This window comes from Notolepis coatsorum (assembly GCF_963971535.1).
Source record: "Notolepis coatsorum genome assembly, chromosome: 1".
Taxonomy (NCBI): domain Eukaryota; kingdom Metazoa; phylum Chordata; class Actinopteri; order Aulopiformes; family Paralepididae; genus Notolepis; species Notolepis coatsorum.
The window spans coordinates 284701077-284729033 of NC_140165.1; the positions used below are offsets into that span (position 1 = coordinate 284701077).

At 41.6% G+C, this 27957-nt stretch overlaps 1 protein-coding gene across 1 annotated transcript in view; it reads left to right on the top strand.

Moving 5' to 3' along the window:
- LOC311225066 (solute carrier family 12 member 9) overlaps nucleotides 1-27957 on the top strand; it is a 179191-nt gene that overhangs the window by 9684 nt on the left and 141550 nt on the right. Inside the window, exons 2-6 of the mRNA XM_084310274.1 lie at nucleotides 16895-17029; nucleotides 22135-22272; nucleotides 23059-23367; nucleotides 23876-23983; nucleotides 24666-24777. Coding sequence (XP_084166400.1) covers nucleotides 16895-17029; nucleotides 22135-22272; nucleotides 23059-23367; nucleotides 23876-23983; nucleotides 24666-24777 — 802 coding nt within the window. The remainder of the gene's footprint in view (nucleotides 1-16894; nucleotides 17030-22134; nucleotides 22273-23058; nucleotides 23368-23875; nucleotides 23984-24665; nucleotides 24778-27957) is intronic.

The following is a 27957-nucleotide window of genomic DNA, read 5'->3' on the forward strand; positions in this document are numbered from 1 at the left end:
GTCATTAGGGGTTACTTGGCCAATTTGACTAAGAAACAGGAACTATTATTTTGGCCATGATGGGTTTTTTCGGTTGAAATATTGGAGTAAGCAGTTTAACACATTGGCGGCCATTTGGATGCATCTAAAATCACTGTAGACGGCCAGCATATATGTAAACAGACTTGCACAGTTCGTGGGGCTGTTTGTAGAGCTAAATCTATACTTTATAGCAGGGGTAGGCAACCCTAGGCACGCGTGCCTGCATAGGCACACAGGGGCATTTTCATAGGCACAGGGGGCAGCAGTAAAAAAATATATATATATATAATTTTTTTTATTCTTTTTGCTTTGAAATATTTTGCACTGTTGTCACATTTATCTTGTTGAAATCCTCCCACAGGTTATTTTTACTACCACATATTTAATTGAGACCCTTTATTTGTTTATTATTTCAATTTACATTTACATTTACATTTAGTCATTTAGCTGACGCTTTTATCCAAAGCGACTTACAAGTTCTGTACGACAAGACAGCAAGAAGGGTACAACTCTATCAGCTGAGTAACAATGTTCATCAAAGTGTTGCGTGTTACAGTGTAGGTTAGTTTATTAGGACAAGTGCATGACAGTAAGGTTAGTCAGGGTTAGATTTTACATTTTTTTTTATATCATTTCAAATAATGGTTGAAGAAGTGAGTCTTTAGTCGACGGCGAAAGATTGGACGGGATTCGGCTGTCCTAACTGGGATGGGTAGTTCATTCCACCATTGTGGGGCAAGGACTGAGAATAGGCGGCTTCTCTTTGATGACCCTCCGGGAGCTTGGATAGGAGTAGGTCTGAGGCGGCCAGAAGATGCAGAGCGTAGGGGTCTTGAGGGTGTGTAGTTAGAGACCATTGACCGGAGGTAGGCGGGAGCGGTTCCCTTTGCCGCACGGTATGCTAGGTCGAGGGCCTTGAAGCGGATACGTGCAGCAATGGGGAGCCAGTGCAGGTCCCTAAGAAGTGGGGTGACATGGGCCGACTTCGGTAGGTTTGAGATCAGGCGGGCCGCTGCGTTTTGAATGAGTTGAAGAGGCTTGGTGGCAGTGGCCGGGAGGCCAGCTAGCAGTGCGTTGCAGTAGTCGAGGCGGGAGATGACTGTTGATTGGACGAGGAGTTGGGTGGCTTCTTTTGTCAGGAAGGGGCGTATCCTTCTGACGTTGCTCAGGAGGAATCTGCAGGTTCTGGTTGTCGCTGCGATGTGAGCAGAGAAGTTCAACTGGTCGTCGAGGACAACACCAAGGTTCTTGGCGGTCGGGGACGCGGTCACAGCTGCGTTCTCGACTGTGATGGAGAGGTCGGTCAGGGGGGAGGATTTGGCCGGCAGGTGGAGCAATTCTGTTTTGCTTAGGTTCAGTTTGAGGTGGTTGGTCGTCATCCAGGCGGAGATGTCGGACAGACAGGCCGAGATCCGCTCAGAGACGTGGATATCTGAGGGAGGGAAGGAGAGGAAGAGTTGAGTATCATCGGCATAACAATGATATGAGAAGCCATGAGACGTGATAATGTTACCCAGTGATTTAGTGTAGAGGGAGAAGAGAAGGGGTCCTAGGACCGAGCCCTGGGGGACACCCGTCCGGAGGGGGCGGGTGGCCGACAGAGTCCCTCTCCATGACACTTGGTAGGAGCGGTCGTTGAGGTATGATGTCAGCCATGTCAGCGCAGATCCAGCCACTCCCATTCCTGCGAGGGCCGCGAGGAGGATCTGATGGTTGACTGTGTCGAAGGCTGCAGATAGATCTAGGAGAATCAGGACAGAGGAGAGGCCCTTCGCTTTTGCTAAGTGAAGTGCCTCTGTGACCGCAATGAGGGCCGTTTCTGTCGAGTGGCCAGTCCGGAAGCCAGACTGATTGGGGTCTAGGAGGTCATTCTGTAAGAGATAAGCAGTAAGTTGGTTGGATACAGCACGTTCAAGTGTTTTAGAAAGAAAGGAGAGAAGAGAGACAGGACGATAGTTGGCTATGACGGTGGGGTTTAGGGTTGGTTTTTTTATGAGGGGCGTGACTCTGGCTTGTTTTAGGTGGAAATACATTGCTACATCATTCAGTAACATTTGCAGAGCCTTATAACAAAAACATTATTATTTAAATTGTATTATTTATTTTTCTATTTCATTGAACATTGCACATGTTAAAAGCCATTTTTTTACTCAAAATGTGAGTATTACCAAGTCAACTTGTGTTCTTAAAACAATGACAATAAACATAGTTTTATTAGGTTGAAATAATGTGGTTGTGTACTTATTTTTCTGTTAACTTATTATTGATTGAAAACTGAAAACCTTAATGCACAGTAACTGAACTCAATATTTTTAAGTTCTGGTAACTTATTATTATTATTTTTTTTTTACAGTGTAGTCTTGCGATCAATCAAAACTTATTTACACGATATACCTCACATTCACCCTCCATTCACATCCTGGTGTTCTCCTGGTGTTCTCCATTAGGCCTGTAGGTGGAGCTATGACAGCACACGTACAGTACACACACCGATGGTGTGTGATGTGTCCAAAAATGAATGGGCAAATGTGAGTGAAATGGTTGCACTGTATGCAGCTGTTTGTCTGCATTGCATCCCCCCCCCCCCAACTCAGATTACGGTTGATACAACCATCATAATAATATTGTTAATAATAACAATAATGTAAAAATTATCATAAAAAATACCTGATTATGAGAAAATAAATGTACAATGCATGGAATATTGTTGAGGCACACTAGTTACAACTATATTTCAAACAGGCGCTCCATGTCAAAAAGGTTGCTGACCCCTGCTTTATATTATTGCTATCTGTCAATTCTCATTGTCAATTGAGACCATAAACTGTCCCTTCAAAATGGCTTAAAGATTTTTTTTTTTATCAATACGTTCTCATTTTATAGTGTCTTGAATATAAGCATTATACGGGATTTGGTCTAGTATATTTCCTGGAAAGCTGGATAAAGGGCTAATAGCTACTAACGTTATATCCAATAGCATTTCGGTTATACAGAAGCTACAGTTAAAACTCGAACTGCATATGATCGGTACGATCCTCAAGCATGAATGCATGAAAGGGGGGGGGGGGGGGACGTCGTTTCTGATTATTGATTACCAATAACCGTGTTCGTCTCAGTAGCCACAGCTGGTTGAGTATCATAACAAGCCCCGATCAGCATGTAATTTACGTGAAAAAGACCTTACCATGAGCCGGTTGGATCCCCCAGAAATTCCCAGTTATTGATCGACGATCGCCATCTGGTAGATCGATATGTCAATTGGCTGATGAGATATTCCCTTACTGTATAGTGAAATCCGCGATCCAAAACGTATTCCATACAACAGGCTATAGGGATCGCTTCAGGTGAGTAGAAAACTACATTGGAAACCCAGAAAAAAAAAGACAACTTCTGCCACAGGGAACACTGCATTATCGATACAGCGCCCCTAAGAGGATCTGGCCGGTAATGAACTTTTTCGAATTCAAAGAGTAGGGTACATCTGCAGTGCAGCTCGGCAACCTTGAATAGGTTATTAAAATGGAATAAAAGCTAAAACAACCTTGCCACGGAGATATCCGTGGTTGGTCCTTTAAGCATGGATTCGAAACACGGATTTATACGTTGTCGGGCGGGAATGTGTTAAGGTCCAAATCAAGAGAGTTGGAAGAATAAAGCTTCCTCAACCCCCCCACCCCCCTAGCCATGCTGGCCTCAAGCCAGTAATCACGTTCACATGACACCTTCCTCGAGGTCAGAATATCTCCTCAGATAGTGAGAATAGTGGAGCCATTGATAAATTTACACGCAGTCTATCCCGAGCAGAGAGGAGGTTGTGTCTGCCATGTATAATTCCTGCTTTTTCTTCAATGTGTTCTTCTTCTCACAGATATGTAGAGTGATAAGTGTTGAGGTTTGGTCTGGTGAGTGGCATGTTGTTTCCTTATGCCCGCGTGTTCAAGTTTGGTTTCTGAGTCCCTAGTGTGTGCCCCCCCCCATCTCGTGAGATGTCACCTGCTGCAATGTGGAGGCACGTGCATGCATGACACACACACACACACACACACACACACACACACACACACACACACACACACACACACACACACACACACACACACACACACACACACACATACACACATACACACATACACACATACACAATACATACAGACAGCTAGCTGAACTGACAGACTATGCAACACACACATGCACACGCATTACAAAATGTAGCACCAACCTACTGTATGCCGATTTGAAACGTTGTTGCCCATAAAGGAAGTACCAAAACAATGCTTCCATTGTGGATGTGAAACCACCGTGTACAGGCAACTAAAACACCAATAGTTTTGTTTAGCATGAGTCGAGATAGTGGAACATTAGCTGGGTTATGCGTGTGTTTGCATGTTGTTCTGCTTACTTACTATATGTGAAAAAGAAAGTGTGTGTTTGACCCCCGTGTGAACAGGGGGCCTGGTCAAATGATCTGATTACAGATATTGCCAAATAACATTACTACTGATTTCTGTACCGTTATAGACTTTGATTCAATTCGATGCTACGGTGGGGACTCATGACAACTGGGGATGGGCACAAGTAATGTTGTCCCAGATCGAGTACTTGCATGAATTACTGAAGTAGTGCTGGTGGAGTAATCCTTTAGGGAAATACATTTTTAGAACGCATCTTAAAGCACACACACACACTACCGATTTTATTATGTCTCGCTCCATGAACATAACAATGCACAGCAATATACCCGATGCTTAACACATTGAGTGCCAGCGACGAGATTTATCGTTAGTTCATGCCGACCGTTGAGTGCCAGCGACGATAAATCTCACTTTTTAAAAATGTATTAGCGATTTTAATTCATATTTCATCAATCTAGTCTCACGTTAGTGCTGCAAACTCTCTCTGAGCTCCATTGGGAAAATACCGCCCCCTATCGTCTCCCTGTGGTACTGCACCCCTTTGGAATGGATTGAAACGAAACACATGGGGGGGGGGGGGGGGGGGGGTGAAATCCAGCTTCCTCATTTTACTTCTCGGGCAAGCCACCAGAGAGGATCAGATTCATTTCTGAGCCCCAAAACAGCGTGGAATACATATTTCCAGTATTCAGCGTTGGATCAATAAACGCGATCGATATTTGGAATGGCGATCAGGAATTGGAATAATCTTTTTGGAGAACATCTGATCTGAGGTAAGGAATCTATTTTACCAGTCTTAGGATAATCAGAATTTTTTCACAGATATCAGCGTAATAAGAGGTTAAGAAATAAGATATTCGATTTTTCAGCTCGCTTATATAGCGTGCATAAGTACACATATACTATCGATAATCTAGCGTTATTTGAAAACGATTCATAAATAGGCCGAAAAATTACAACGTTTTTTGTGTATTCCAGAATATTCCAGTAAAGGGCGTTTATCACAGAATCTTTATATTTTCCTGAAACTTAAAAAAAAATAGCGTTTTTCAAAATGGTATAAAACGGAAATGAACCGATTAAAAAAAACAATCCGTTTCAACAATGTTGACTGCAAACAAGTCATTGATAAGCGACGGCCAGATTAGACACATAGCCATAATTTAAGACATAAAATGCGTTTGCAAATATGAGCTATATCATTGAAGTGGACGCTGGCATACGGAGCCCTTTAGCGCCCCGCATGGCTGGCACTGAAAGTGTTAATGCGTATTGTCAGTAGGGCTGGGTATCGCCACTGATTTCCCAAAACGATTAGATTCCGATTCACAAGGTCCCGATTCTATTTGATTCCCGATTCAATGGTTCAAGGAACCCTCTAACATGTTTCATTGTTAAAAATATCAATGTTTACATTAAGAATTGACTCTCAAGCAGTTACAGTGTTTCCCTTTAATTAGGGGTGCACCGATATGAAAATTGGCCACCGATACCGATACCGATTGTTCAACTAACACAATCGGCCGATACCGATACCGATACCGATAATTGTGGCAAAAAATAAGTATTTTTAATTTTTTTTAATATTTTTTTTAATTTTTTTTTTAATTTTTTTTTAATTTTTTTAATGAAACTACTGTATATTTGTATGTGTGTTTGTATTTTTAGGCCTCTTTACTTACTTAAAAAAGGAAACATCAAGAAATATGTTTATGGTATCACTGATCCCTCTCCCAGTATCGTCTGGCGACCTGCAGAGGGATACTATTTTCTCAACCAGAGCTTTCAACCAATGCAATGGAACCATTCTGGCGGCCTGCAGCGGGATACTATTCTCTCAACCAGAGCTTTCAACCAATGCAATGGAACCATTTTGATTGACAGTCGATTCGGCCAATTACGCCACACCGCTAGCACCCACCTCCTGCTTACCACCAAGCGAATATTCATTTTTCTACTTCGGGGCATGCCGCCATTGATCTGCTTGTGAGAATGCGAGTCAAACTCAGAACCACAACAAGCTAATAAGTTAGCTGCCCGGCAGTGCCCGCCGACCAGCGCGCTCCACAGGATGGCCAAACGAGACACAATGATTTTACTGCAACAAATGTTATAATAAAACAAAGCCTTTCTATACATTTGTCTGGTTGAAAACTTTATTAACAGATTGCAGAATGTGTAGTTGGGTACGGAATGAGCAACGGAATGTAACCGAGCTATGCACGGCTTGCTTGCTATCTTCGGGTAAATACTATGCTGATGTAATTGAACGTGTAACTAACTATAATAACGTTAATGCCACAAAACGAATGTTTGTGTCATTTTAACAGCAGATACTTTCTTAAATGCCATCCTCCCGACAGAGCGGTGTTGATGGGGAGCTCTGATGGATTCGCTTGGTTGTGTTATTACATTAGCATTGAACAGCTAACCGAAAGCTAGGGTTAACTAATGTTAAAGGTTTAGCCATAACGTTACGTTGGCTAAAGTTGGGGCTATTCTTAATCCAGTAATAATGGCTGCAGACCTGCAAGCAAAGTACAGCAAGTTGGCAAAGGAGTATTCCAACGTAAATCACATTTTCACCAGTAACGTTAGTCGTCTGCCTCCCGGCTATGAACGGACTCGGAGTAATGCCTTGCTGCTATGGGTAATAATAATATGCTGATGTTATTGTCCGTGTAACACTAACTATATAACGTTAATGCCACAAAACGAATGCCTTGTTAATCATAAATAGTAACTTTGATGCAGTAGCTTGTGTGTGTGTGGGGCGGACGGCGGGCGTTGTGCAGGTAGGTCGCGAGTGAATTTTTTTTTTGTCTTGACGCTACACAAATGGATGGTTAGTTATCGGCGACTGCTATCGGCACATTTGAGCTTATCGGCCGATAGGCCGATAGCAGTCAACAAGGCACTTATCGGCCGATACCGATACCCGACCGATATATCGGTGCACCCCTACCTTTAATATATGCATTCAGCAGCGACGAATCAGGACCGCTGCTGCTATGAATTTAGACTACCCCCCCCAAAAAGAAATATATATATAAATATATATATTTTTTTGTATCATTCCATTTGGGCTGTGGGGGGTGCTTAATGTCTGAAGGAGTCGACTGATGGCTTCTTGTCCTCTGCGAAAGCATGCAATTGTTCATTAGACAGGTGAAATCCTTTTTCAGTGCCTCTGTGGCCTTGCTGGTATGCGCGCCATTAGCGTTAGCCACGCTTATAGGCCTCTTTGCTTTTGGAAAGAGTGACACAAATATATATATATAAAAAAAATTGTGCATTAGACTAAGAGGTTGGCAGTCGACTACGGCTCCTTTCGATTGATTAGTCGACTATTCGACTAGTCGTGGTCAGCCCTAGTAATTTGTAGTCAGATTTGTTATTTGACAAATCTCACCCCACTTATTGTCTAGTGATTGATTCCGTATTTACAGGTGAAGACTGACCTGAGGAACAGGCTGCAGGGAGACCATCTGGCCGCTTGTAGGCCTATGCGTCTCAGCATCAATGGGCCCCCTACCAGTGAATTCTCCTACCAATGAGCCCTGGAGCTTTTCTTTCAAAAGCCCAGGAAAATGAAATGCTCTAAGGCAGAATGTAGGCACAATGCCACTGAGACTTCTTAGGTGTAACGTGCTGTTGTAGTGTTATGATTTGTGTATGTTAGACAGTTAGTATGTTCTATGTATCTATGTCTATGTTTTCTATTTATATTATCTATTAAATCATCTATATCTACTGTATGTTCAATACAAATAGTGTACATTTTCTTAAGTGTTGAGGCATGCCATTAATCTTGACATTTACCCTAATTACAACTACACTGCAAAAAAAATAATCGTTCTGTATGCTACCATCTACTGCCGCATCTCCGGTGTGAGATGTCGTGCCATCTGTACACTACCATCTACTGCCGCGTCTCCAGTGTGAGACGTTGTGCCATCTACATCTGTATTCTACCATCTACTGCCGCGTCTCCGGTGTGAGACGGCGTGCCATCTACTGCCGTATTATGGTGCCGCATACTGCCGCGTCTCCGGTGTGAGATGTCGTGTCACTCCCCATTTTCCCCGGGGAGGATTCCTGTGCGTGTGCGTTCTCTCTCTCTCTCCGTGGCTCCTCGTTTTTGGTGTGAGACGTCGTTGTGGCTCCCCATTTTCCCTGGGAGGATACCTGTGTACTCTCTTTTTACGTGGACCCTCGTTTTTTTTGTTGCCCGTCGGCAGTTGCTCTGGTGAGTCTTGAATCAGACTAGACTCAGAACATTTACGTTATTCCTAAAAGAGATCAACCTTTTAAAGGAACATGAAAAGGATACCTTAAAGGAAACATATGAAAAGGATAAACCTTTCAGGAAACATATGTAAAGATAAACCTTTTGAAAGGTGCTTTATAAATACTTACTTACTTAATTACTTACTTTACTGTATTCACCTTCGGGTTGCCTTTTTTGTGTTCGCCCTTAACACATTGGGTGCCAAGTGCCAACGACGAGAAATCTCGTTGTTGGCCGCCATGCGTTGAGTGCCAATGACGAGATTTCTCGTTATTTAATCGTTATTTCTTTTATTAGCGATATCCATTCATTTTTCATCCATCCAGCCTCACTTTATCATTGGGAATGGCTCTGAGCTCGAAAAGGGCAAATACCGCCCCCTATCGTCTCCCGGATGGTATTGCACCCATTGGAATGGAGTCGATGGGAATGCATCAGAAAAAAAACGCCGGGGTCCACATTTGACTTCTGAGGCATGTAACCTGAGACTATTGCATCCACTGAGGGCACTGGAAGAAGCGTCGATTATGTGTTTCGGATTATAACGTTGGATCAATAAACGCGATCGATATTTGGAATGGCGATCAGGAATTGGATTCATCTTTTTGCAGAACATCTGATCTGAGGTAAGGACTTTATTTGACCAGTTTTGGGTTAATCAGAGTTTTTTTTCACAGCGTTCACAACGTGTCTCCTGTGTGTGTACAGTGTGTGCATAACGTTAGGGCCAGGCACGGCATAGATAATCGATTTTTCAGCCCGCTTCTCTAGTGTGCATAAATACACATATACTATCGATAATCTAGCGTTTATTGGAAAACGATTCATAAATCAGCCGGAAAATGACAACGTGTTGTGTGTATTCCAGTAAAGGGCTATTACTGCAGAATCTTTTTTTCTTTCTAGACATTTCCAAAACTATACTCGTATTCAAAACGGTATAAAACGGAAATGTACTGATGAAAAAACAATCCGTTTCGTACATGTTGACTGCAAGCAAGTCATTGATAAGCGACGGGTGTATTAGACCCATAGCCATAATTTAAGATATAGTTTAAGCGTTCGCAAATGTGCTCGTCCTCTCATTGATTAGAGTGGTGGCAACCAAGCGATAATTCGTCATTCATCGTTAGCACCCAATGTGTTAAAGGGACAGTGCTGCATTTTCCCCCTGATAATAAATTACGCCCTGTGTTGTGCTATTGGGGTCGCATACAAACCCTAACAGATTTGATAGAGCTGATGAAATAAAGATTAAACTGGAATCAAAGAAATGTTTTGTAGTCTTTATTTGAATACGGCCGGACACAGTCTTGACAGTACAAAGGAGTGCTGCGAGAATGTGTGGGATAACATTTGGAAAGCATGTACTTATATGCTGTCCCCTATGTCATGTCTGAAGAGGGGAAAAGTTTCCATGCACAGAAGTGGCACAGGAAACCTTTGCGTTTTAACGACCAAGGCCCCTTGCTATTTTTCAGAGAGCAGTCATTCTCGAGAAACAGCTATTTTCGAGAAACAGCTGAGCTATTCTTGAGAAACAGGTGTCAGCAGTTCACTTGTGTGGTTTTCAGACAGAGGGTGCAGAATACAGACAGGATGTTCCATGCAAAGGTGACCAGTTGAACAGTTGCAAGTCAAAATGTCAATGTATTCAGATTAATTAGTACATCGTTGTTTAAAGGTATATTTTTGCCATTACAAAGATTAACATTTTCTTAAAACAAGATTAAATTGACCAAAATCAAGAACAAATTTGCTAAATTATCTGCCAGTGGAATAAGATAATTCAAGATAATTCTACTCAATATTGGACTTATTGTACCAAATACAAGATATTTTCACTAGATTCTTTTGCAGTGTACAAAATAATATGCAGCTACCTGGGCCTCCAGAGCACTTCTAGTGTCAGCACCGCGGACACACCAAAAACATCCTAGCAAATTCACACTCGCATGACTCCATGAACAGGAACATGAATAATCTCGAACAATTCTAAGGTAGTTTTAAGTTATTTCTCCGGCAGCGTGCGCACGATCAAATATGGATTCCGGCAGCGTGCGTGCAGCACAGCACAGCACCGCTGTTGAATATTTTTTCAGGGGAAACACTGAACAGTACATGAATGTATTTTTTATTTAAGAAAAAGTAGGCCTATGTCAAATCAGTAATTAATTAGACTCTGCTACATGGTCAGTCCACAGATTTATTATATATAATGGAAAGTAGAAAAAACTGCTCGTTTACAGTTTATTATGCCACCTATGCAGCACATTTATTTTCTGCCTCTGCCACAAATGTATGTCTTAGTTTTGGCCAGCCATATAATGGCTTGGAATTTATTTTGCCAGAGGGCAAACTTAATTGCCTGGTCTACACTCTCCCCAGACCGACAGTGGGGCAATGCATGCAACGACCAGGAAGGGACTTGGCATAATGAGTAAATTGGGGGATAAAAAAGAAAAAAGATCGATCTCGGGATTATGAATCGATAATCGCTCATTCAAATGAAGATCGATTCAGAATCGGGAAATCGATTTTTTTTAACCCAGCCCTAATTGTCAGTAGGGCTGGGTACCATTCACCGTTTTTCGGTACTTTAGACGCTCTGTAATAACAACATTTTTATTTCAGTTGTAAAAGAATAAGTCCAAACTTTATTTATTTAGAACATTTTGTTATTTGTTGTTTTAACAGACAATAAAACCCCTCCCTACCTCCTTCTCCCCTCCTAAACCCCTCCCTTTTTTAACATTGCATGATCATGTAGCTATACATTTACAATGTATTATGTTTTTAAATGTCTAAATATCAACATTATCTGGCCATCCTCAGTAAATAAAAATCAAACTCCTCTGACTTCATCTGGTCATTCCAAAGACCCAAGAGATGGGGGACAGTAATATACATATTTGTGGAAAAGGCTCCCTCTAGTATATTACACTTGTACTAAACATGTAAATTGCTTTTGGTAGGGAAATATAACCCCTTTGGTTCCGTTTGATTTAAAAAATTAAATCCTGCTCTCAAGGTACCGAAATTTGGCACAGATTGATCTAGCATGAATTGGTACTCCGTAGTACCTACATAATTTGGTCGGTACTCTTAAAAGTACAGATTTAGTTTTTTTTCCAAATAGTGACGAGGAGTAGCAGCAGTTAGCACATTGATGAGTAGTAGAGTTAGCACATTGAGTTCAAGTTCAAGTTTCATGTTTTTGTTCAAGTTTGTTTTTATTTGTCACGTATAAAGTACATGTACTGTACACAGTGAAATGCTTGGTTCTGTATGAGGCCCCTGATGAGTAGTAGCAGTTAGCTACTGTACAATGAATACATTGATGAAACCTGTTGAGGTCTGAGAACTAGGATGCTGTGATGGCTGGTTTTGTACATTGGAACAATAGGCATCAGTCTCACTTCTGGTAATGCATTTATCATAATCTAGTCTACACATTTCAAATAACCACCAGCACAGTGTCTCCCCACATTCAGTGATGGTGGTCTTCATCATCCCCACCTAATTGTTTAAATAAAATAAACAAAAAGGTAGCATTTACAGGAAAAACATTACAACATGATTGTAATATACAAATAAAAACGTTGGTGTATGCATCAAAATAAGAGCCATTTTTGTACACTAGATGGCCTACTAGGTGTGATAGTGGGGAAATGACCACAGCTGTGAAGTGGACCTCATCATTGCTGGATGATGAAACGGTGGAAATCCATCTTCTGGCTTAATTGGTCATCCAATACAAAATGTGAGTTGATACTGGGACAGAATTGGCCCCTAACCGAGAGACAATTGTGTCGCTATTGAAGCATTTTGATGGAGCAAAGGTGCTCGGACAGCACCTAGGAGTTGTATAATCCAGCCCTAAATCTAAAGAACCTAAATTTATGCTTTTGCACTGGGTTGCACAAGCTATGTTTAAGTTGTCTCCTAGTAAAGTTGACACTAGAGGCTTAGTAGGCTAACTACTAGTTAGTTTGTAACTAAATCAGTTACTAAAATTGGTTGTACCACGATTACTTACGCAAGGTCATAACTAAGGCTATACACACACACACACACACACACACACACACACACACACACACACACACACACACACACACACACACACACACACACACACACACACACACACACACACACACACACGGCTATTAACACATTCGGGGCCACTGGGATGAGTCTAATAAATCTCTAGAGGACCAGCAAATGTAAACAGACGTGGGGCTGTTTGTAGAGCTAAATCTATACTTTATAGTATTGCTATCTGTCCATTCTCATTGTCAATTGAGTCCATAAACCGTCCCTTCAAAATGGCTTAAAGAATTTTTTTTTCATCAATACGTTCTCATTTTATAGCGCCGTGAATATAAGCGTTATACGGCATTTGGTCTAGTACATTTCCTGGAAGGCTAGATAAAGGGCTAATAGCTTCTAACGTTATATCCAATGGCATTTCCGTTATACAGATGCTACAGTTAAAACTCAAACTGCATATGATCGGCATGATCCTCAAGCATGTATGCATGAAAGGGGGGGGGGGGGGGGGCGGGGGACGTCGTTTCTTATTATTGATTACCAATAACCGTGTTCGTCTAAGTAGCCACATAGGCCGATCGCCTGGATGGCTATCAAAACAATGCCAGATCGGGTTGTACTTTACGTGAAAAAGATCTTACCATGAGCCTGTTGGATCCCCCTCGAGCATTTCCCCGTTATCGATCGCCATCTGGTAGATCGATATGTCCATTGGCTGATGATAGATCCCCTTATTGCATAGTGAAATCCGCGCTCCAAAAGGTATTCCGTGGAACAGACAATAGCTATCGCTTCAGATGAGTAGAAAACTACATTAGAGATCCAAAAAAAAAAGGACAACTTCTGCCACAGGGAACACTCTATTATCGCGATAGCGCCCCTAAGAGGATCTGGCCGGTATTGCACTTTCTCGAATTCAAAGAGTAGGGTACATCTGCAGTGCAGCTCGGCGACCTTGAATAGGTTATTAAAATGGGATAAAAGCCAAAACAACTTGCCACGGATATATCCGTGCTTCTGTCCACAACGGATGGAATCGAAATACGTATATATCCGTTGTTTGTCCCCATTGTGTTAAGCTGTGGCTAATATCTTGATTATCTTGCTAATTGGCATCTCATTAACTCCTCAAACACAGGCAGATGAGGCCTATAGGCCTAGTTAAAAGAAGATCCTTGAGTGGCACCTTCTTTATGGCATGGCATTCAGACGATTTGCCAAGATTGTCTGCGTTACCAGCTGTATACGAAAATGTATCTCAGGCAAAAAAGTGCAACGCTTTACCAAGTGTTTGTTTCATGGTTAATAATAGGTTTCCCTCACAGGAAGAGTTTGGTACGTATAGATCCAATAAGTTGCCTACAGATAATACCTTCACATCTAAATCCGTGTCTTTCAAAAAGTTGTCAGATTTCCCCAAGTATCTTGACAATCTCTCAACACACGTTGCCCTCTAAAAGCTTGTCTAATTATAATGCTAGAGCCTTGATTTATTGGCACTTATCAAGGAACAGCGCAGACATTTCAGAGGGAAGTACATTTGTCGATAGGATTAAATCTAATCCAACCTGGGTTTTTTGCGGGTTTGAGCTGAAGGAGTTTGTTGCTTTGGTAACAGGTTAGGCTAAACATTTTAAGCTTGCATCAAATAATGGAAAATCCCGGGCTTATGTCACACTGTCAACAATCTCATCCAGCTAACGCAGTTCTCTGCGTACGAGGAACGGAGCCCAGGTCTGGTGTAAATAATTGGCCTGGCCCCAGTGTGTCTACTACATTGATTGCATGCCAGTTACTTTGATACCAGTAAAGGTTTTCAACTCCCTCCTTCAGAATGCCTTAATAGCCGAGGCCAAAGTCCCCATTTAGAATCTTTTAATTGTGAATAAGATATACCCTACTTTACTGAGGCTTCCTCCACCTTTTGTGTGTGTGTGTGTGTGTGTGTGTGTGTGTGTGTGTGTGTGTGTGTGTGTGTGTGTGTGTGTGTGTGTGTGTGTGTGTGTGTGTGTGTGTGTGTGTGTGTGTGTGTGTGTGTGTGTGTGTGTGTGTGTGTGTGTGTGTGTGTGTGTGTGTGTGTGTGTGTGTGTGTGTGTGTGTGTGTGTGTGTGTGTGTGTGTGTGTTCAGGTCTTTCACACTTGCCTGCCCTCATTGGGAGAGGTCTACCCCTCTAAAATAAATGTGCACCCATTCTACCAAGGAAGATGATGCTCATCAGCTTGTTCCTACTAGTAAGCAGGGCTGTAGTACTCCATCCTGGTCTTGGTCTCCCAAGTCCAGAGTCCACTTTACTGTTGTCTTGGACTTGTCTTGGTCTTGGCAATTATTGAAAGTTTGACTTTATTTCCCACGTCCAATCAAAGGAGTTTAAAAAAAATGCTTAAAGGAACACGCCAACATTTTGAGAAATTAATTATCTTACCGTCTTCTCCAGAGAGAGACAAGAAGATAGATACCAGTTTCCTCTCTGCGTTCAGTAGAAAGCTATCTGGCTGCACGTTAGCCTAGCTTAGCATAATGAATGGTGTCCAACTAACACCTCTCCCGAAGGCTAACCGGCACTGTCCGGTTATACAGTAATAAGCTAATTTCCCAAAATGTTTGCGTGTTCCTTTAACATAAATTTTTCTCCACCTGCTCTGTAATAGAATGATTGGCTGCATGGGCTCTTAGCTTTGTTTCCGCCCATGGAATGCTGAGTATCTTCGTGCATTTTCACATCTAAGTTTGTTTTTGAAATGGCCCAAATCAAAAGTGTTACTTTTGTTTCAGTTTCTATTGGTTCGGTTATGCTTCACATTGTCAATTGACAAACCTGTTGAATATGAAACCACCTGTGTTCTGTTGAATATCAGACTGTTCTGTTGAATATGAAACCAGCTGTGTTCTGTTGAATATGAAACCAGCTGTGTTCTGTTGAATATGAAACCAGCTGTGTTCTGTTGAATATAAGACTGTTCTGTTGAATATGAAACCAGCTGTGTTCTGTTGAATATGAAACCAGCTGTGTTCTGTTGAATATGAAACCAGCTGTGTTCTGTTGAATAACAGACTGTTCTGTTGAATATGAAACCAGCTGTGTTCTGTTGAATAACAGACTGTTCTGTTGAATATCAAACCAGCTGTGTTCTGTTGAATATGAAACCAGCTGTGTTCTGTTGAATAACAAGACTGTTGTGTTGAATATGAAACCAGCTGTGTTCTGTTGAATTAATATGAAACCAGCTGTGTTCTGTTGAATATGAAACCAGCTGTGTTCTGTTGAATAACAGACTGTTCTGTTGAATATCAAACCAGCTGTGTTCTGTTGAATATGAAACCAGCTGTGTTCTGTTGAATAACAGACTGTTCTGTTGAATATGAAACCAGCTGTGTTCTGTTGAATAACAGACTGTTCTGTTGAATATCAAACCAGCTGTGTTCTGTTGAATATCAAACCAGCTGTGTTCTGTTGAATAACAAGACTGTTGTGTTGAATATGAAACCAGCTGTGTTCTGTTGAATTAATATGAAACCAGCTGTGTTCTGTTGAATATGAAACCAGCTGTGTTCTGTTGAATATGAAAAAAAAAAAAAAATAACGCACATCCTCTGTTTGTTGGTGCTGAGCCAAACTGTAAAAACAGTAATACATAAAACTGTTGAATATGAAACCAGCTGTGTTCTGTAATTGTTGAGTATCAGACTGTTCTGTTGAATATCAAACCAGCTGTGTTCTGTTGAATATCAAACCAGCTATGATCTGTTGAATATCAGACTATTCTGTTGAATATCAAACCAGCTATGATCTGTTACCCCAAACAGAAAATCGCCTTCCAAGTCACACAGGTTTCTGAACTGGAATAAGGCCACTGTGAATACTAGTAACTATATTTATATTCTGAATTGATCAATGAGACATAAAGAATATGAGCGCTTAGTAAAATATGATAAACCAAGAATAAAATAATTTTGACTAACAATTCATTATACAAATGATCTTCTGACTGAAAACAATAGGATGCTTCTCATAACCACGTATGTGTTCCTCTCTCTCTCTCTCTCTCTCTCTCTCTCTCTCTCTCTCTCTCTCTCTCTCTCTCTCTCTCTCTATCTCTTGCCTCGCTGTAGGTTTCGTGGTGGGTCAGTGTGGCTTGTACCAGGCAGTAGCCATGTTCCTGGTGGCATACTTCATCATCAGCATGACCGTGCTCTCCGTCTGTGCCATTTCCACCAACGGAGCTCTGGACGCTGGGGGAGCCTACTGTATCCTTACCAGAGTCACCAAAGTACAGCGGGATACTCAAAGGATTGTTTGGTGGCGATACGCCACACAGCAGCTTCTGACGTTACAGATTGACACACATGGACAAAAAGGAGCTCACTAGAAGCACAGGTAGAAAACATAAACATAAAGCACACGTAGAAAACATTAACATAAAGCACAGGTAGAAAACATAAACATAAAGCACAGGTAGAAAACATAATCATAAAGCACAGGTAGAAAACATAAACATAAAGCACAGGTAGAAAACAAACATAAAGCACAGGTACAAAACATTAACATAAAGCACAGGTAGAAAAAAAACAAAGCACAGGTAGAAAACAAACATAAAGCACAGGTAGAAAACATAATCATAAAGCACAGGTAGAAAACATAAACATAAAGCACAGGTAGAAAACATAAACATAAAGCACAGGTAGAAAAAAAACAAAGCACAGGTAGAAAACAAACATAAAGCACAGGTACAAAACATTAACATGAAGCACAGGTACAAAACATTAACATAAAGCACAGGTAGAAAACATAAACATAAAGCACAGGTAGAAAACATAAACATAAAGCACAGGTAGAAAAAAAACAAAGCACAGGTAGAAAACAAACATAAAGCACAGGTACAAAACATTAACATAAAGCACAGGTAGAAAAAAAACAAAGCACAGGTAGAAAACAAACATAAAGCACAGGTACAAAACATTAACATGAAGCACAGGTACAAAACATTAACATAAAGCACAGGTAGAAAACATAAACATAAAGCACAGGTACAAAACATTAACATAAAGCACAGGTAGAAAACTTAATCACGAAGCACAGGTAGAAAACATAAACATAAAGCACAGGTAGAAAACAAACATAAAGCACAGGTACAGAAAACTAACATAAAGCTCATGTACAAAACATAAACATGAAGCACAGGTAGAAAACATAAACATAAAGCACAGGTACAAAACATAATCATAAAGCACAGGTAGAAAACATTAACATAAAGCACAGGTAGAAAACATCATAAAGCACAGGTAGAAAACAAACATCAAGCAAAGGATTGTTTGGTGGCGATACGCCACACAGCAGCTTCTGACGTTACAGATTGACACACATGGACAAAAAGGAGCTCACTAGAAGCACAGGTAGAAAACATAAACATAAAGCACACGTAGAAAACATTAACATAAAGCACAGGTAGAAAACATAAACATAAAGCACAGGTAGAAAAAAAACAAAGCACAGGTAGAAAACAAACATAAAGCACAGGTACAAAACATTAACATAAAGCACAGGTAGAAAAAAAACAAAGCACAGGTAGAAAACAAACATAAAGCACAGGTACAAAACATTAACATGAAGCACAGGTACAAAACATTAACATAAAGCACAGGTAGAAATCATAAACATAAAGCACAGGTACAAAACATTAACATAAAGCACAGGTAGAAAACTTAATCACGAAGCACAGGTAGAAAACATAAACATAAAGCACAGGTAGAAAACAAACATAAAGCACAGGTACAGAAAACTAACATAAAGCTCATGTACAAAACATAAACATGAAGCACAGGTAGAAAACATAAACATAAAGCACAGGTACAAAACATAATCATAAAGCACAGGTAGAAAACATTAACATAAAGCACAGGTAGAAAACATCATAAAGCACAGGTAGAAAACAAACATCAAGCAAAGGATTGTTTGGTGGCGATACGCCACACAGCAGCTTCTGACGTTACAGATTGACACACATGGACAAAAAGGAGCTCACTAGAAGCACAGGTAGAAAACATAAACATAAAGCACACGTAGAAAACATTAACATAAAGCACAGGTAGAAAACATAAACATAAAGCACAGGTAGAAAACATAATCATAAAGCACAGGTAGAAAACATAAACATAAAGCACAGGTAGAAAACATAAACATAAAGCACAGGTAGAAAAAAAACAAAGCACAGGTAGAAAACAAACATAAAGCACAGGTACAAAACATTAACATGAAGCACAGGTACAAAACATTAACATAAAGCACAGGTAGAAAACATAAACATAAAGCACAGGTACAAAACATAAACATAAAGCACAGGTAGAAAACTTAATCATGAAGCACAGGTAGAAAACATAAACATAAAGCACAGGTAGAAAACAAACATAAAGCACAGGTACAGAAAACTAACATAAAGCTCATGTACAAAACATAAACATGAAGCACAGGTAGAAAACATAAACATAAAGCACAGGTACAAAACATAAACATAAAGCACAGGTAGAAAACATAATCATAAAGCACAGGTAGAAAACAAACATCAAGCACAGGTAAAAAACATTAACATAAAGCACAGGTAGAAAATAGGGATGCTCGATATTGGCTTTTTTTTACCGATATACCGATATTGTCCAACTCTTAATTTCCGAAACCGATATCAACCGATAACGATATATGCAGGGTTTCCCCCCCCAAAAAACTGAATAATTTCAGGTAATTAACATTACATATCTCTTGTTGTGGAATTAACACAACATTATGCATACTTCTTTTTTGTATCTCTCTTTCTCAGATTTTTTTCTGTTTTCTCCCCGTCCCAATTTTTGTCGTTGTGCCAATTCCCCCCTCTCCCCTACCTGGTTGTTGTGCGCATGTTCTCCTACTGGTCGGTACAAGGGAACCCTGAAGTATCCACACGCTTCCTCCGACACGTGCGGCGACAGCCAGTGGCTCTCTTCTCACCTGGCAGCGAGGGCTCTCATTGGTGAAATGTAACGTGTAGGAGGTCACGCTGCCTTCCTAAAGTCCTGCCTCCGCTGAGCAAGCGCCCAGACCTGACCTGTAGGCGTCGCTGTCCACAACGGCAGTTTCCCACCCACGCCTTCCCTCCCCCTAACCCAGCCAAACGAGTTAGTATAGCGATCAGCCCAAGCCAAGGCAATGCTGACTCCGGGAGTCGAGACCGCAGCCTCTTGCATTGGTGACGAGCGCAATCTCCGCTACGCCACCTGACCGCCCTTACATTATGCATACTTTTGACAATAAATAAAATCAGAATTTGTTCTTACTTGCTTGCTGGGTAAATAAAGGTCATAGAAATGTAAAAAGAAAAAAAATATATATATATTTTTTTGTTTTTGAAAACCGATACCGATATTTTCCGATATCACATTTAATGCCAATATCGGCCGATAATATCGGACATCCCTAGTAGAAAACATTAACATAAAGCACAGGTACAAAACATAATTTGTTTCAGTTATTCATCAAAAACTAAACACGGACTCACCACACCATGGATGTGTGCACTGGAGGTAATTAAAATGATCGTTTTCCTTTCACATTTACTGACCTGACGAGGAATCTACAAATGTCTTGGGAAATGTGCAAAATCACCTGTTTCCCACATTTACCACAACAGTGTGTAATTTAAACATTATTAATCTTATGTACCCCCGCCCACTTTGCCCAGACAAGAGGCAGAGAGTGCAGGGCACAGGAAGTTACCCAGGCAGGAGGCAGAGAGTGCAGGGCACAGGAAGTTACCCAGGCAGGAGACAGAGAGTGGCAGGACACAGGAAGTTACCCAGGCAGGAGGCAGAGAGTGCAGGGCACAGGAAGTTACCCAGGCAGGAGGCAGAGAGTGCAGGGCACAGGAAGTTACCCAGAGAGTGCCTCCTGTGAAAAGCAGCAAAATAATAGATGTTGGCGTAGTAAGTTGTCCGATTTGAGCCTGGGGAAGGGACTGAGAGATGCTCTGCCCTCAAGAACGACTACAACACAGGCAGATACTTACATGTAAAAGCCACACACACGCACGCACACACACACACACACACACACACACACACACACACACACACACACACACACACACACACACACACACACACACACACAGACGCACACATGCAAGTACAAATCTCTGCTCCCTGATTGGACCATTGTATTTGTCACCACATGTGTAGTAGTAGGTTATTATTATGAGGATTATGAAGATTGTTATTATTAATAATTAATAATAATTATTATTATATAAGGAGGTGAATGGAGCCTATCGTAGATGGTGTAGCCTGTAGCCTGTAGACATCACCATTGTAGAACATGGCAGTGATCTGGTCTGTCTGACAACCATGCTAATGTTAATCACAGCCAACGTCACTATTCAGTGTTCAGTCTACATAATGATCGCTCTGTCTGGATGTTTTCTTGGGACAAAATTGAATCGCATCCAGATGCACATCAACACACACACACACACACACACACACACACACACACACACACACACACACACACACACACACACACACACACACACACACACACATAATGTAATACCATTAGCCAAGTATGCCTAGGTTTGCTGTTCTACAATAGAGGCCTTGCACAGAAAGTTCTGCGTCTTCCAGCATGGGGGACCCTGATGTAAACAAGACGAAAGTCTTTCTCTGGTCTGCATCCCCTTAACAATTCTATGTATTGAGCTGTACTGTACTGTACCCATTCTGCAATCTGTTAATAAACTTTTCAATCAATCAATCAATCAATGGTTGCCTGTAAACATACAATTGTTTTGTATATGGCAATGGAAGAGACGGTTGCCATGTGCAAAACAACGGTTGCTATGTGTTGATATAATATATTAACAAAAACGTGTCTTATTATACTGGATCACAGTAATATCATGCCTTCCCAGTGTTTTACCTACTCTACCACTGCACACAAATGACGCATATTATGTGGTTACCAATGGTTACAGGCAGCCATACTGGAAGTAAAAATAACTACACAAACATGCTGTGCAAGGCCTCTATTGTGAAACACAGCTGCTCATACAGGAACTAACAAAACAATGGTCTCTTTCAAACTAAGAAACTATTAATTTGAATCTACAGATGAATATAATCTTGCAAGCTTCTTGGCCCTCCTCCTTGACAGGCTTGCAGTCCTCCTGGCACAAACTGCAACACACACACACACACACACACACACACACACACACACACACACACACACACACACACACATACACACACACACACACACACACACCACACACCACACACCACACACACACACAGAGTTCACAGCCTTAACCCCTCCCCATCAGACATGATCAGCCGAGCGCTGGGCCCGGAGTTTGGTGGCAGTATCGGCATCATGTTTTTCCTAGCTAATGTGTGCGGCAGCGCCCTCTACGTGCTGGGTCTGGTAGAGGCCATCGTGGCCACTTTCGGTGTCCCAGATGGTAGGATCGCAAATATCATACGTCATACTATATTATAGTACCTGTTGTTATAGTATATATATATATATATATATATATATATATATATATATATATATATATTAGTACACTCGGCAGGAATACACTAAAACTTTTAGTACAAATTCAGAGTGAAATGTACGCACCCGTGGTGCCGGGTGCGCTCCCCAATTCAGTACCTGAAGACGAACCAGAACCATATAAGTAACTTTTTTAAGTTTTCAGAGGAACAACGTTTTCAAACTTTATTATCTAAAGATGGTCATTGGTCATTTAGAGTGTTGTGTTCACTCATAGTTAAAGACGGTCGAGGTTGAGTAGTTTCTTGTGATGTATCACATTCACACTCCAGGTGATTTAGATTAAGTTCACAACTGCCGTTCAAAACATTTCTAAATGGACTTACTGTATATGGTTCTTCAGTGCAAGGGTTAAATTGTTAGTTAATTATTATAATATGCCAGGATGGGCTCTCAGAAACAGCTATTCAATCACCGATTGCACTGAATTCCCCTATCCTTCCCCCCCTACAGATATCTGTGTATTATATCTATTAATAACATCATAATTGCACGCAGTGCGTTCTGACTTCATATTTGCGTAGTCAGTTTGTGACCTACTGTAAGGCTTTTTGCTCTGCATGTCTGTGTAATAAAGAATGGAGCGTGGCTGACTGTATTTGTATTAGCACAAGGAATCTGCATTGCACACAGACAGCATGACCCTCCTGCCCCCTCCCCTCCACCCGCTTTGCCGGCGCCTCTCCAGACGGTGTGGCGTTGAACTCGACCTACCAGGTCCTGCCGTCGGGGTACTGGTGGTCCCTACTCTATGGCACGGCCGTGCTCCTGCTCTGCCTGCTGGTGTGTCTGGTGGGCGTCCACATCTACGCCAAGGCCTCCTTCCTCATCTTCCTCGTGGTCATGTTCGTCCTGGGCACCATCTTTGTCAGCTTCTTCGCCGTGCACCCGCGGACCATCGTCTTGCCCGGCCTCGCCAGCCTGGCGGCCAACGGCACGCCGACTACCGCCAACTTCACCGGTTTCAAGCTGGACACCCTGCTGGGAAATTTGGATGGTGAGGCTGATGGGGGTGGGCTGGGTGGATGGGGGCGGGCTGGGTGGGTTGGTTGGGGGCGGCTAGAGGTTGCGTTGTATCACAGATGTTCGATGGTTGAGTTGTGATTTGATTGGAGTTGCTATTGTATATATCCTATTGGAGTTGCTATTGTATATATCCTATTGGAGTTGCTATTGTATATATCCAATTGGAGTTGCTATTGTATATATCCTATTCGTATTCTCTTAGTCTCATGATATGCTCTGCTGTGAGAGAAATATACCACATGATTGCTAAGCTAATCACACACAAAGAGTCTTGCAGACACACAATCAAGTAAAAACATGAATATTACCAAAACTGGAGGTACAAGGGTTTCACACAATGGCAGCGATTAGTATGCAATGCAACACAATAAACCTTGTTGACTGTGGGAAATCTGTTTGTGGTGGGCTTGTTTTTATATTGCGGTGGGCCACATCGTCACACTCTCACTACACCTGACCACATTATCTCTTCTCCACAGCGAACTACACTGTGGATTATACTACCGACACCATGATGACCTTTGCCACAGTTTTCGCTGTCATGTTTAACGGTTGCACCGGCATCATGGCTGGCTCAAACATGTCGGGTGAGTGAACCATTGGAAGGACGGGCACAGAACACAGAGGGAACGATTTGGTTCATGGGACATTTTTTGTTTTACAGTTTGTCAAGCCAAGCCCTGCCATGAAATTAATACAAGATTAACTGTTTTATTTAGAAAATAGAAAAGAGGAACTTGAATTGGTGAAACTTGTTATTCACAAGTAAAACCCAGATGGTTGTGACTTTGGGAGAGAGTTGTCCATGTTTACATGTCCATAGCGATAACTAACATATATACATTCAAATACCCTAACATAGCAATAACTAACGTATACTGTATACATTCAAATACCATAACATAGCAATAACATAGCAATAACTAACATACTGTATACATTCAAATACCATAACATAGCAATAACTAACGTATACTGTATACATTCAAATACCATAACATAGCAATAACTGTAATGTATATACATTCAAATTCCATAACATAGCTATAACTGTAATGTCAGTATCTGTGTAGCTATGTGTGTGTATCATGTGTCTTGTGTATATGCTTGTCATGTGTCTACACTGGTGTGTTTTGTATTATGTGTGTGTGTGTGTGTCAGGTGTCCATGTCTTTATAAAGTATCTGTTTGCTTACATGTGTGTCTCATGTACTGTATATGTATGTACGTACGTGTGTGTTTATTATGTGTGTGTGTCGGTGACCCTAGGTGATTTGAAGAGCCCCAGCTACTCCATCCCCCGTGGCACCATCACTGCCGTCATCTTCACCTTCATCATCTACAACCTCCTCAGCCTGCTGGTGGCCTGCTCCTGTGACCGGTAACACACACACACACACACACACACACACACACACACACACACACACACACACACACACACACACACACACACACACACACATATATACATGCACGAGATTGAGTGAAGGTTACTTCATTGGTTAATTTACAGAACGTCAGTGAGGACCATTTACCCTCTACACACATGCATTTCATCAGAGGTCAAAGAGCACAATTGTCCGCAATGCTGCACCCCTAGAACACTTTGAGATGCAGTGCCTTGCTCAAGAGAACCTTACAAATAGCTGTTACAGTAGGCGACAGTCACTGTCTCACCCCTATCTCTCTCCTTCGTTCTGTTTTCCTCTCTATCTCCCTCTCTTTCTCCTTCCCCCTGTCTCTCACTCTCTCCTTCCCTCTCTCTCCCTTTCTCTTTCTCTCCTTCCCCCTGTCTCCCCCCTCTCTCTCTCTCTCTTTCTCTCCCTCATTCCTTCTCTCTCTCTCCTTCCTTCTCTCCCTCTCCCTCTCTCTTTCTCCTACCTCCTACCATCTCTCTCTCTCTCTCTCTCTCTCTCTCTCTCTCTCTCTCTCTCTCTCAGATACTATCTTCTCTAACTGAGTGCTAGTGTTAAGTATTGATGTGGCCGTGTAGCAAGTTGTTGGCAATGTGCTAAACTGACAGGAAAGAGCCATAAAGGAGCATTGGAGATCAATAATGCCATGATTTACCCTGCTGTACTGTCCTACACACACACACACACACACACACACACACACACACACACACACACACACACACACACACACACACACACACACACACACACACACACACACACACACACACACACACACACACACACACACACACACACACACACACACACACACACACACACACACACACACACACACACACACACACACATATATACATGCACGAGATTGAGTGAAGGTTACTTCATTGGTTAATTTACAGAACGTCAGTGAGGACCATTTACCCTCTACACACATGCATTTCATCAGAGGTCAAAGAGCACAATTGTCCGCAATGCTGCACCCCTAGAACACTTTGAGATGCAGTGCCTTGCTCAAGAGAACCTTACAAATAGCTGTTACAGTAGGCGACAGTCACTGTCTCACCCCTATCTCTCTCCTTCGTTCTGTTTTCCTCTCTATCTCCCTCTCTTTCTCCTTCCCCCTGTCTCTCACTCTCTCCTTCCCTCTCTCTCCCTTTCTCTTTCTCTCCTTCCCCCTGTCTCCCCCCTCTCTCTCTCTCTCTTTCTCTCCCTCATTCCTTCTCTCTCTCTCCTTCCTTCTCTCCCTCTCCCTCTCTCTTTCTCCTACCTCCTACCATCTCTCTCTCTCTCTCTCTCTCTCTCTCTCTCTCTCTCTCTCTCTCAGATACTATCTTCTCTAACTGAGTGCTAGTGTTAAGTATTGATGTGGCCGTGTAGCAAGTTGTTGGCAATGTGCTAAACTGACAGGAAAGAGCCATAAAGGAGCATTGGAGATCAATAATGCCATGATTTACCCTGCTGTACTGTCCTACACACACACACACACACACACACACACACACACACACACACACACACACACACACACACACACACACACACACACACACACACACACACACACACACACACACACACACACACACACACACACACACACACACACACACACACACACACACACACACACACACACACACACACACACACACACCGATACCGATAGTCTTAAGGCGAGCACAGAAAGACTCAGAAGAAGCTTCTATCCCCAGGCCATCAGGCTGCTCAACGAACAATAAACACTATGCAACAACCATCAAATGCACACAGCACACACACCCACACACTCACTTTAAACAAACAACACACTGCAGCACCCACTCGCCACACTTTAGATCACCTAAACACACTTTATATTTATTGGTAAAGGATTTGCACTACAACTCGTACACCTTACTGTAAATTGTACCTAAATTGTACCTCATCCCATTTCTGCTTTGCACTATATAGTATTGTATATTAGTACATTGCATAGTATATTGTATATTGTATGGTAACTCAGTTACTTCTATTCTGCATCGAACATTGTACATATGTCTATACTGAACACTGTGACCTCTATTTTTACTTCTATTTTACATGCTATACTATTTTATTTCATACTTATCTTGTCTAGCACAGTCTCTGGAGCGTAACAGTAAGAAGCATTTTGTATAAAAGTATTCTGTACTTCTGTATGACAACTATTAAAGAAACTTGAAACTTGAACACACACACACACGCACACGCACACACACACACAGACTCACAAACACATACATTTGAATAATGTATTTATATGCTCATACAATGACACACAAATATATTTTTACACACCAACAGATACATGGACGCATGCACACATATATGCATATATACAGATAACGCCGGCATGCGCGCACACACGCACCACACACTCACACACACACACGCACACATGCATGCACACACACACACACGCACACACACACACACACACACTCACACACACACACTCACATACATATTCAACCATGCATACACATATGCACACACCAGTATACCATGATATACAGACTAAATAATTGCCCTTGTATTTTTTCGAGGACATTATGCATTTGTTCACATCTGTGTGTGGGTGGGTGTGTGTGTGTGTTTGTGTAAGTGTGTGAATCCGTGAAATATCTTGCAAACTATAGGACCAATCAGCCTGTGCTTTGGCGCAGAACTTTACAGAGGCTGTGGATGATCAGGCAATGGGAAGTATTTTGGGGGAATTAATTTCCAGCATTCTCCATTGACTTTCATGTAGTCCTTCTGTGGAGCATTTATGGTACATATTTTTACCACCAGAGGGCAACAACAACGCCTTTGGCTCAGCAGAAACAAAGTGCAATTTCATTTCAACCTTTATTTAAAATCGTAAGCCTCTGAGGTTTCCCTCATTTACAGAAACGACGATTGTACAAAATGTAAACAGTACATAACACAAACAATATTCACAGACATTTAAACACCAGAGTAAAATAATAAAAAAATATCAGCTAAAACAGTTACAGGTAGTCACACAATGGTCTGAAATCCTACGTTTAAACATACCAAGGGAAGGGAGAACCTCCAATTTCAGAGAGAGTTGAAGGACATTCCATGAGTTAGAGGCATCAAAGGAAAAAGCTGAC